We start from the raw sequence: 12,925 nt of genomic DNA, 5'->3' as shown, positions 1-12,925 counted from the left end.
GCAACAAGTTTTTCACACCTGGATTTTGGGATCCTCTTCCTTTCCTCCTTGCAGATCCTCTCCAGTTTTTTTTTTGTCAGGTTGGATGGAATGTTGGTGGACAGCCATTTTCAGGTCTCTCCTTCTTAAAAAGGGGGACCACCACCCCAGTCTGCCAATCCAGAGGCACTGTCCGCGATGTCCACGCAATGGTGCAGAGGCGTGTCAACCAAGACAGCCCTACAACATCCAGAGCCTTGAGGAACTCCGGGCGAATCTCATCCACCCCTGGGGCCTGCCACCGAGGTGCTTTTTAACCACCTCTGTGACCTCAACCCCACAGATAGGAAAGCCTGCCTCAGAGAAACCAGACTCTGCTCCCTCCTGGGAAGGCGTGTCGGTGGAATTGAGGAGGTCTTCGAAGTATTCTCCCCACCGGCTCACAACGTCCCGAGTCGAGGTCAGCAGCGTCCCATCCCCACTATACACAGTGTTGATGGTGCACTGCTTTCCCCTCCTGAGACATCGGATGGTGGACCAGAATTTCCTCAAAGCCGTCCGGAAGTCTTTCTCCATGGCCTCACCGAACTCCTCCCATGCACGAGTTTTTGCTTCAGCGACCACCAAAGCTGCATTCCGTTTGGCCAGCCGGTACCCATCAGCTGCCTCAGGAGTCCCACAGGCCAAAAAGGCCCGATAGGACTCCTTCTTCAGCTTGACGGCATCCCTTACCATTGGTGTCCACCAACGGGTTCAAGGATTTCCGCCACGACAGGCACCGACCACCTTACGGCCACAGCTCCGGTCGGCCGCCTCAGCAATGGAGGCGCGGAACATGGTCCACTTGGACTCGATGTCCCCCGCCTCCCCCGGAAGATGAGCAAAGTTCTGTCGGAGGTGGGAGTTGAAACTCCTTCTGACAGGGGATTCCGCCATATGTTCCCAGCAGACCCTCACAATACGTTTGGGCCTGCCATGTCAGACCGGCATCTTCCCCCACCATCGGAGCCAACTCACCACGACGTGGTGATCAGTTGACAGCTCCGCCCCACTCTTCACCCGAGTGTCCAAGACATGCGGCCGCAAGTCCGATGACATGACCACAAAGTCGATCATCGAACTGCGACCTAAGATGTCCTGGTGCCAAGTGCACGTGTGGACACCCTTATGCTTGAAAATGGTGTTCGTTATGGGCAATCCGTGACGATCACAAAAGTCCAATAACAGAACACCGCTTGGGTTCTGATCGGGGGGGGCGCGTTCCTCCCAATCACCCCCTTCCAGGTCTCACTGTCATGGCCCACGTGAGCATTGAAGTCCCCCAGCAGAACGATAGAGTCCCCAGTGGGAGCGCTCTCCAGCCCCCCCTCCAAGGACTCCACAAAGGCTGGGTACTCTGAACTGGTGTTTGGTGCATAGGCACAAACAACAGTCAGGACCCGTCCCCCCACCAAAGGCGGAGGGAGGCTACCCTCTCGTCCACCAGGGTGAACCCCAACGTACAGGCGCCGAGCCGGGGAGCAATAAGTATACCAACACCTGCTCGGCGCCTCTCACTGTGGGCAACTCCAGAGTGGAAGAGAGTCCAACCCCTCTCGAAAGGACTGGTACCAGAGCCCAAGCTGTGCGTGGAGGTGAGACCGACTATATCTAGTCGGAACTTCTCGACCTCACACACCAGCTCGGGCTCCTTCCCTGCCAGAGAGGTCACATTCCACGTTCCTAGAGCCAGCTTCTGTAGCCGGGGATCAGATCGCCAAGGTCCCCGCCTTCGGCCACCACGCAGCTCGCAGTGCACCCGACCCCTGTGGCCCCTCCCACAGGTGGTGAGCCCATGGGAAGGGGGACCCACGTTACCCTTCCGGGCTGTGCCCGGCCGGGCCCCATGGGTGCAGGCCCGGCCACCAGACGCTCTCCTTCGAGCCCCAACTCCAGGCCTGGCTCCAGAAGGGGGTCCACGTGACCCGCGTCCGGGCAAGGGAAACCTGAGTCCATAATTTGTCTTCTTCATAAGGGGTCTTTGAGCCGTGCTTTGTCTGGTCCCTCACCTCGGACCTGTTTGCCATGGGTGACCCTGCCAGGGGCATAAAGCCCCAGACAACTTAGCTCCTTAGATCATTGTGACACACAAACTGCCTTTCCATTTTTCATCCTCTTTAGTGCCTTTCTAACTTCCCCCTTACTGATCATTGCCACTTTCTCTTGTACTCTTCCATCTCTCTCATTTTCCTCATTGATCAACTCCTCTTAAGTATTCTTTCCATCTATCCAGCACACTTCTGGTACCAGTCAGCACATTTCCATCTCTGTCCTTAATCACCCTAACCTGCTGGACATCCTTTCCATCTCTCTCCATCTGTTTGGCCAACCTGTTTAGATCTTTTTGTCCTCCTTCAGTGTCCAACCTGGTATACATGTCATCATATGCCTCTTGTCTGGCCTTTGCCACCTCTACCTTAGCCCTACGTCGCATCTCCATGGATTCCTTTCTCCTCTCCTCAGTGCTTTCAGTGTCCCAATTCTTCTTAGCTAACCTCTTTCCATGTATGATTTGCTGTACTTTGAGGTTCCACCACCAAGTCTCCTTCTCCATTTTCCTACCATAAGATACACCAAGTACTCTCCTGCCTGCCTCTCTGATCACCTTGGCTGCAGTGGTCCAGTGTTCTGGAAGCTCCTCCTGTCCACCAAGAGCCTGTCTCACCTCTTCCCGAAAAGCCGCACAACACTCTTCCTTTCTCAACTTCCACCACATGGTTTCTCTGTTCTGTTTTTGTCTTTTAATCTTCCTCCCCACCACCAGAGATATCTTACACACCACCGTCCTATGCTGTCTAGCCACACACTCCCCTACCACTACCTTAAGGTCAGTAACCTCCTTCAGATTACATCGTCTGCACAAGATGTAATCCCACCTGTGTGCTTCTACCTCCACTCTTGTAGTCACCCTATGTTCCTGCCTCTTCTGGAAGAAAGTGTTCACTCCAGCCATTTCTATCCTTTTTGCAAAGTCTACCACCATCTCTCCCTCAAGGTTCCTTACCTGCATGCTAAACTTTCCTATCACTTCTTCATCACCCCTGTTTGCTTCACCAACATGTCCATTAAAATCTGCACCAATCCCAACTCTCTCTCTGTCTGGAATGCTCAGAACTACTTTGTCCAGCTCCTTCCAGAATTTCTCTTTCATCTCTTGGTCACATCCTAGCTGTGGGACATAGCCGCTAATCACATTATACATAACACCCTCAATTTCAAGTTTCAGCCTCATCACTCGATCTGATACTCTTTTCACCTCCTAGACATTCTTAGCTAACTCTTCCTTTAACATCACCCCTACTCCATTTCTCTTCCCATCTACACCATAGTAAAATAATTTGAACCCTCCCCCTCAACTTCTAGCCTAACTGCCATTCCACCTGGTCTCCTCGACACACAATATATCAATCTCTCTCTTAATCATCATGTTAACCAACTCCCGGGCTTTTCCTGTCATAGTCCCAACATTTAAAGTGCCCACATTCAATTCTAGGCTCTGTGCTTTTCTCTTCCCTTTCTGCCGAAAAACCTGCTTTCCACCGCTCCTTCGTCTTCGACCCACAGTAGCTGAATATCCACTGGCGACCTGTATATTGATGGCGCCGGTGGTGGACGTTGTTAACCCGGGCCACGACCAATCTGGTATGGAATTCTTTGGATGAACGCTCATATTTGTTTGGCAAGGTTTTAAGCCATCCTGACGCAACCCTCAGCATTTATCCAGGCTTGGCACCGGCCTACAGTTTGCACTGGCTTGTGCCCCCAATAGGGCTGCATTTTGAGGAGCAAGCGGCTGCTTTACTGAAAAATCTTGCCATGTGGGTAGCCAGTGGTTTTGCCTTACGGCCAAAACCAGGTTCCCACTTTGGTCATTATGGCCAAGAATCGTTTGGTGACGACGGCACGTCATGTCAGCCAGCGGCAATGACCCAAAATGCGGCGGGGAAAAATAAAAGATAAAACAAAAAGAAAAGGACACAGGGCTGAGTCAACTCTGGGAGGTGCTGGCTAGGTTGAAACCTCGCACCCTGAGAGGTCAGGGACCAGAGCAGGAACAAGAGCTTCTCCCAGAGGTGGGCTGCAAGTTTCTCCTTTTAAACTTTTCAGGAGACAGACAAAAAGGGGAGGGGTGAACCCAGTTTATGGTAGTCACGAATGTTTCTTTGTGTGCTAATTTTCTTGAAAAAGAACTTGAGGTGACTCAATTTTCTCTCGTATCTCACGCTTGGCTCATAATTTAATTGTCTAGTCTTGATGCACGGAAAATAACTTTGTTGTAAATTGTCATTCATGGATGGTTGAGTTAATTCTCTTCATCTTGAGAAGGAAGGTTGAGGCGTGACAATATTACTGAAGGCTGATTTGGAGTTCTATGTGTCCTTTGAAGGAAGGTTTGGAGTATTCTTATTTGGGGACTCGGCGGCCTCCATTACAGTGTACTGCACTGGTGCCCAAAATGCATGTAATCGGGTAGTAATAAAACCAGCAGTGAACAAAAATAATAGGACAGCACAGCGCATTAGTGGTTAACTTTGCACGTCTGCCTCACAGTCAAGATATTCTGGGTTTGAATGTTGGCTTAGGCCCTCCTGTGATGATGATTTCCCTGTGCTTGCGTAGGGTTTCTCCAGACACTTATCCCACATTTCAGGTAAATTGAAGAATGTTAATTGTCCATATGTGAGTGTAAATGTTTTTTTGTTTGTTTTTGTGCCCTGCAGTGACTGGCGACCAGTCCAGTGTGTATCCAGTCTCTCGTCAAAAGTCAGTTGGAATAGGCTTCAGCTCACCCACAACCCTAATTTGGACTAGGTGTATAGAAAAGGGATGAATGGAAATATTAAATGATACACACTGTTTAGTTTAGTTAGCCTGGACTGGCTCTTTCACTCATGCTTTTGCTGAAGTTTTGTTTTCCTAAGGGTTGGACTCTCTTGCCACCTCATGATTCGATTCAGTTATGATTGTGAGGACTCCTATTAATCCGCTATGTTGAATACAAACATTGGAAGACATTTTCCCTCACCCAGACCGGGGTCACCGGGGCCCCCCCTCTGGAGCCAGGTCTGGAAGTGGGGCTTGATGGCGAGTGCCTGGTTGCCGGGCATGCACCCATGTTGCCGTGGATAGCCCGAAGAAGTAACATGGGCTCACCACTTGTGGGACGGGCCAAGGGTGTCGGGTGCGTAGAGCGCTGGGCGGCAGCCAAAGGCGGGGACATTGACGACCCAGGACACACAGGAGAGACCTCTCCGGGCTGGCCTGGGAGCGCCTCGGGATCCCCCGGAAGAGCTGGACGAAGTGGCTGAGGAAAGAGGGAAGTTTGGGCTTCCATGTTTAAGGTGCTGCCCCCGGGACCTGACTCCAGCTAAGCAGAAGAAAATGGATGGATGGACTGCTATTGGATTCAGTTACCTTTTGTTTATGCATCTTGATTCAATGTCCATTTTTTTCTTATTTTGTGACTACTTTCTGCTGTTAAAACAATACGTATTTGTATTGAGCCATATTTCATTCATTCATTCATTTATTTTCCGGACGGCTTATCCTCACTATCAGAATCATCTTTATTTGCCAAGTATGTCCAAAAAACACACAAGGAATTTGTCTCCGGTAGTTGGAGCCGCTCTAGTATGACAACAGACAGTCAATTGACAGAGAACACTTTTGACACATAAAGACATTGACAAAAACAGTCACTGAGCAATAAAGGGTTGCTCGTTATCTGCAAAGGGCGCCGAGACTTCAAGGAGAGTATGCAGTTTAAAGTGACGAGTAGTGTGATAATCTGGGACAATGTTGATTCTGCAAATGTTGCCGATACTCCTCAGTCAGTGTGCAAATGGTGCAGAGGCTACTCTGGCATGAGTGGCCAGTATTGGTCAACAACAGATATGCAAATAGTGCAGCGTGCGAGACTACTACAGTGAGTGCACGAGTAACTGGCCCGACAGAAATGTCACAACAAACTCAGACAAAAAAATTGACGGTGACGATTGACAATTGACGGAAGCTATATCTTCGGACGAGAGGCGGGGTACACCCTTAACTGGTCGCCAGCCAATCGCAGGGGAGATATAAACAAAACAACCATTCGCACTCACATTCACACCTGCGGGTAATTTAGAGTCTTCAATTAACCTACCATTCATGTTTTTGGGATGTGGGAGGAAACTAGAGTACCCGGAGAAAGCCCACGCAGGCACGGGGAGAACATGTAAACTCCACACATCCGAGGCCAGATTTTAACCCGCGATCTCAGAACTGTGAGACAGATGTGTCAACCAGTCGGTCACCGTGCCGCCTGACCCATATTTCGATAATTAAAATAAATTACATTTGCAGAGACCACTGCTATTCGCAAGGGATAGGGACTGAGCCCTTCCATGAATGGTAAAAATCTGCAAATAATTGACGCGTCGCCCTTTCACGGGGTCTGTCAATTACTGTTATTTTATTTTAAATTATATTTGTGTTACTTTGTCGTAGCATGTTTCATGTTAATCCAGACAAGAAACTCAAGACACCCAGGCACCACAGGGTGGTGGAAATACTTGGAAGGAGATTAGGAAAAACTAAGGCAGGCGTGCTTTGCATGTGTCCAAATGACTTTTGAGGTGACCTGCAGCACCAGCTCATCTCTCCATCTCATCTTGATAATAAGCCTATCACAGTGCGCCTCTGGTCAAGTGGAACAAACTTATTTATTTGCTTTTCTCCAACAACGTAATGACCTTGCTGTTAGCTGCGGGCATTAAGCAGGTTTATGAATATTTCACCTCCTTGTGCTTGAGCGTGTCTGCGTATTGTAATCGTGCGGGTGATAAGTTGGTGTGCACCGGCGTCAGGCGGCATGCAGGCAACCAGTGGCGGAAATTTAAAAAAACATTTTTTTGGGCGTCAGGCGGGCTTGCCCACCAAAACGTTTGAGGAAAATTTTTATTTCACTCTTATGTTGGTAGGCATTCCAGATTTAATGTTTTGTATGTAAGCAATTACAAAGTACATTTTCCATAATTTAAGTTGTACATTTAAGTACATTTAAGTTGTGCAGTGTTTTTAGTGGTGTTCTTGGAATCGCTTGGGGTTTCTTATATTATTTGTAGGCCAAGTCACCATTTGAAGGCTTTCCGATTCTTAAATGTAGTTTTTGGTACTTGTCATGCACCAGTACAGTTTTAGGGTAGTTTTTGACTAGTTTGGGCAGTCCTTCTGAGACGAATTTGTCCTAAAGATTTTGTTTTAATGCTCCCAAATTTAAGACGGTATACTCGACAGATGGGTGATGCAGAATTGCAAACAATTTAAGTTTGTCCTTGAGTGTGGGCTGAGCATGGCAGCAGTGTTTGATGAATCATAGAATTCTAATACCTCATCTGCAAAAGTCTTGTCCCACCTTACTATATAGAAGCAGTGATTAAGCTCCGATGTCCTTCACATTCTGTATACTTTATAGACTCTGGGTTGAACCAATTAGTTGACTAATCGAAGCATTGACTTTGCCACTGTGCAATGACAATTTTAGCTTGAGGGCAATTGTCACTCGTGATTTGGACACAGACGCCTTGCTGAAATCAACAGGTTCATGGAGCAAAGTAACAGCAGTGCCTCAAGCATGTGGCAATATTTGCCTGTAAATGGCTGCTAAATATTCAAGTCTATCCTGAAATATAAGAAATTCACAAATACTTTCTGTGTGCGCTAACGCAAGGTGCAGAGCAGCCTCACTACTGACAGACGCCATCTTGTAACAGTAAAAGGACAATGTACATTAGCGTCTGCTTACACAATGACACAGAGGCAAGCCACTGTCGATTAACCTCTGTTGTCAAAATGAATGGTTAATGTGTCAAAGAAACCATTCAACTGCTATCTCCTCGCGTCTGCAGTCTGCTGCTCGCCGTCTCCTTGACCACAATGAGAGAGCAGCCCCGCATGCATGCAAGGCTTGATACCTTCAAAGGCAGTCAGATTTTACATGCTCTTGCAGCAATCTTTGCAACACAACTGAAGTTTTGCTCAAATAAATTGTTGGCCATTGCCTCCTCTTTTTAAAAAAAATTAAAATAAAAAAATACTATTCTTATATACTGTAGAAAGTAGGGATCCTGTTGTTGTGTTGAATTGATGGACAAATTATTGTCGTCAGAGTTGTACAAATTCTGACTGTACTTTGAAAGTAGCTGAATGTGATTGGATAAACAAGTCGGGGTGTGGGGTTGTGCCTTCATTAGTCAGGTAGCAGCAGCCTTGCAGGGAAGTTGAGACTGGAGTTTTCGGTCCATGTATTTTGCGGCCTTTCCTTTTTCTGGTCCCCCGATCAGCTGGCAAGCGGCCGAGAGCATCTCTCCATATGGTCCGGCATTTTCGGCGATAGCTTTGCTACCAAGGGATAGGCTCGAGCGTCATCCTTTATTCCCCCGCATGATCTCAGGCATCATTCCTGTCGGTCGCAGAAATATTTTTCTTGCCTTGGAGCAATACATTTATAGTACTGAAAGCTTTTTTTAGATTTTTAAAATTCTGTCTTCTCTCTTTTCCGCCATTATGCTTGCCTCTTCTCATCGTCTCCTCATCCCCGCCTCCTCCTCCTTCCTCTTCTTCAATCTGAGGGAGGGACATTCACCTTAAGGCATTGTTGCTCTCTACTGGTTGCCATTCCTCATTGCAGTTATCCAGAGGCTTGACGATCGCACATAAACTGCACAAGACCCTCTCCCACCCATCCCCGGTAAAAATCACCATTGACGTCTTGTGACGTCATTGGCAGGGAACAGCTCGATTCTGAATGACTTCTTTGGACGGCATTGGCAGGGAATGAGTTAATTTAATCATGTCTGTTCCAGTACTTTTGCTCACTTGAAAGGTTGGTGGCTTCAAACAAAAGGTCCTCTGTCCTGAGTTTTTTAACACATCTAGATGTAAATACCATGAAATAAAAGCTGGAATTCCGAGCTTTTGTCTCATATTCATCTTTTGATCTGAAACCCAAATGTCTTCAGTATACAACAAAAACAAATAATTGACCTTGCTGTTCTAATACTTTTGGAGGGGACTGTAATTATTTTTTTTACATTGGCACTCAGTGAGTTGAAAAAAAAATAATGACGTCATCGATCAATCGACGTCGCTTATCATCACCTTTGGGTCGATTACAAAAAACTGAAGTCGTTCAACACCTACTGTCGACTTGCTCATTTTGACTCTCATCTAACGGCCTCCCAAATTTGACGCACCTCAGACATCGGGCTGCAAGAGCCCAGTTTTCGTTGATGACAATTATTTTTATTGCTTGTAATGATCCTGCAAGTACTTGAAAATTTCTGGAGCCCACGTTGGCATTTAATGCATTGCCCTCATTTCATCAAACCTGCCACCATATTTTCCACACTTGTCACTCTCGAGTCCGTTGGTCGATTGGAAGTTGGGGAATGGCGCAGATGAAAGGTTTTCGATCTCCCTTCTCCCTTCTTCGCTCCTTTCCTGCCAGAAGATACACCAAATACTCTCCTGCCTGTTTCTCTGATCACCTTGGCTGTCATGGTCCAGTCTTCTGGAAGCTCCTCCTGTCCACCGAGAGCCTGTCTCAGCTCTTCTCGAAAAGCCGCACAACACTCTTCCTTTCTTAGCTTCCACCACATGGTTCTCTGCTCTGCCTTTGTCTTCCTAATCCTCCTCCCCACCACCAGAGTCATCTTACACACCACCATCCTATGCTGTCTAGCCGCACTCTTCCCTACCACTACCTTACAGTCTGTAACCTCCTTCATATTACATCGTCTGCACCAGATGTAATCCACCTGTGTGCTTCTACCTCTGCTCTTGTAGGTTACCCAATGTTCCTGCCTCTTCTGGGGAAAAAAATTGTTCACTACAGCCATTTCCATCCTTTTTGTGAAGTCTACCACCATCTGTCCCTCCAAGTTCCTTTCCTGGATGCCGTACCTACCCATCACTTCTTCATCAACCCTGTTTCCTTCACCAACATGTCCATTACAATCTGCACCAATCACGACCCTCTCTCATTCCAGAATTTTTCTTTCACCTCGAGGTTATATCTACCTGTGGGGCATAGCCACTAATCACATTACACATAACACCCTCAATTTCTTTTCACCTCCTAGACATTCTTAGCTAACTCTTCCTTTAAAATCACCCCTACTCCATTTCTCTTCCCATCTACACCATGGTAAAATAAGTTAAACCCTGCCCCTTACTGTCTTTCCACCTGGTCTCCTGGACACACAATATATCAACCTTTCTCCTAATCATCATGTCAACCATCTCCTGAGCTTTTCCTGTCCCAACATTCAAAGTCCCCACATTCAGTTCTAGGCTCTGTGCTTTCATCTTCTCTTTCTACCAAAGAACCCGATTTCCACCTCTCCTTCGTCTTCGACCCACAGTAGCTGTATCTCCACCGGCGCCCTGCAGGTTAACGGTGCCGGTGGCGAACGTTGTTAACCTGGGCCATGACTGATCCGGTATGGAATTATTTAGATGAACGCTCATATTTGTTTTGCAGTTTTAAGTCGGATGACCTTCCTGACGCAACCCTCTGCATTTATCCGGGATTGGGACCGGCCTACAGTTTGCACTGGCTTGTGCCCCCCATAGGGTTGCACTATTCACTAAACACGAGAAATTAATTATTCTGTTGTATGACCAACACAACATTGGATATAGCCAACAAATAAATAAACAACTCTCCTGTACGCCAGTTCTAAATGTACGATGACATATGAACAAATCTTTATTTTACTATTGAATTATAAAAAGAAAAACTTTCAATCAAAGTAAAATATTGACTTATTGATTAACTGCATGCATTGTAAAAATTTAATAATGTATTATAATGCTCTTATCAGTAGCAGTAGCACTCCTTTCAGTGTCAGCCAAGTATAAAGATAAACTGGAGAGTGACACAAGTAACACTTTTCATCACCAAGATATGAGTATAAAAGCGGTTTAAATGGTAAAGCAAATTAAATGTTGTTTTTATCAATTACAGTGAAAGTGTTTAATTGATTCACTTGTTTTTTGATAATCCTCAAAAAAGATCTTTAGGAGGAGGAGGAAAGAATTTTGTCTAATTCAAGCTTTTTAGTTGAAGATGAACAATATTGTTTGTTGTAAATGTTTGGTGGTAAACATTAGTGCCCTACATTAGTAGGGTAGGCTAACTTTCGCTGTCAGATAATTGTAACAGATTTCAAAAGCAGGACAATGTGGTCTAAATCACATAAGGGGGGGCGTGACTATGCATCCCAAATGACTAGATAGCTACGTACAACCCTGCTTCGAGCCAGTGCCGCCGATGTCTGCATGACAACCAAAATGGGATTAGCAGTTCGTGCATTGATGAAGGCAGCTAGCTAGCTGCGAAAACGAATGTGAATAGCAGGACACATTGACCAGCAACACTTCAAACGTACATCGCGGTAATGAATACTCGTGCTTCAATTAGGTGCCAAGCGGCATTGGGTCTTGTCTTTCCCGATGCACGGCTCCCCACAGCTGGGAAAGCTCGTGAGCCTGACTGCTTAGCCAGCAGCAGCTGGATGGCGGATTGAAGGATTTTATGAAGCAGGGGGAAAAAACTAAACCATTAAACTTTTTCGCAGAGCACTTGGCAAGGCGTCTGACGCCCTTGACTTTCCCATTCATTGTATGTGTGCTGAGGAGGCGTCAGTGCGTTTTGACGTGACGCCTCGCGAGAATGTGGGCAATCTTCGCCACATCCTGTTTCATTTAGCCATTGGTGAGGTGGTGAACTAGCAGCACAAACCCAGTGACTATGGTGTCTCAGTCTTAACACTAAGGGCACAATGGAAAAGAGTGAAAATAAGAGCTGTAGATAAGAGATGAAGAAGAAATCAGCGACGAAGAAGAAATCAGAGACGAAGATGAAAGTATATGGATGCCATGTTAGCTCCATGTACTAAGTTTAAAATAAAGTGAATAAAACACACTGACACACTGTACCCGTTGTCCACACAATGTTGCAAAGTCGTGTGAACCAGGACAGCCCCACAACATCGAGCCTTTCGGAACTTGGGGCGGATCTCATCCACCACCGGTCCCCTGCCATCCAGAAGGGTTTTTAACCACCTCGGTAACCTAAACCTCAGAGATAGGTGAGCCCATCTCAGAGTCCCAAGACTCTGCTTCCTCATAGGAAGGCATGTTGGTGAACTTGAAGGTCCTCCTCCCAATCATGGGTGGAACAAAAGTAGGGTTGGGACAACAATTCGGGACAGTACTGATACACTGATATCATCAGACATCGATATTATTGCTGTGATACTTTCCTCGGAAAGAAGATGATTGATAAAGAACAAATTCCTGAGAGTGCAAATCCACCACAATAATTACACAAATTGCTTAACTCTTGACCACGTCTAATTTGCTGTGTTGCTGTGACATTTCAGATGATGAAGCATGCGTGGGACAGCTACCGTCAATATGGCTGGGGTCATAACGAGCTCAAGCCCCTTGCCAAGAAAGGACATTCTACAAATATCTTTGGTAAGATTCCCAACTCAACTCAACTCACTCATCACACAAACTCTTGCCCGAACCCTGGTCGTAAACATGACACCCCTCTTCACAGCCTTGTCTGGTCGGTAAATAGATGTAATTGTACGTCTGTAAGTAACTTATCAATTATAGGTGATAAAATTAAACTATGATACAGTAATGTAACCATCTAATGATATGTTCGACGGTGGTAGAAATGTCCTTCATCCACATTAAGGTTGCTTGCTTTTTCACTCTTAATATACAAAGGTTATATTGCTGCATCTAAATATTGCGTTACTGTACCGTTACTCCGCAGTTCCCAGCACAACTTCTTCCTTTGCTCTTTTACATAAAAATGACTGGCCTACCATATCAATTACATTCA

At 46.4% G+C, this 12,925-nt stretch overlaps 1 protein-coding gene across 1 annotated transcript in view; it reads left to right on the top strand.

Moving 5' to 3' along the window:
• man1a2 (mannosidase, alpha, class 1A, member 2) overlaps nucleotides 1-12,925 on the top strand; it is an 86,852-nt gene that overhangs the window by 25,899 nt on the left and 48,028 nt on the right. The window contains exon 4 of the mRNA XM_061793089.1: nucleotides 12,450-12,546. Within this exon, the coding sequence (XP_061649073.1) occupies nucleotides 12,450-12,546 (97 nt within the window). The remainder of the gene's footprint in view (nucleotides 1-12,449; nucleotides 12,547-12,925) is intronic.

This window comes from Phyllopteryx taeniolatus, chromosome 12 (assembly GCF_024500385.1).
Source record: "Phyllopteryx taeniolatus isolate TA_2022b chromosome 12, UOR_Ptae_1.2, whole genome shotgun sequence".
NCBI classification, from domain to species: Eukaryota; Metazoa; Chordata; class Actinopteri; order Syngnathiformes; family Syngnathidae; genus Phyllopteryx; species Phyllopteryx taeniolatus.
This window is presented reverse-complemented; position numbering and strand designations above follow the sequence as displayed.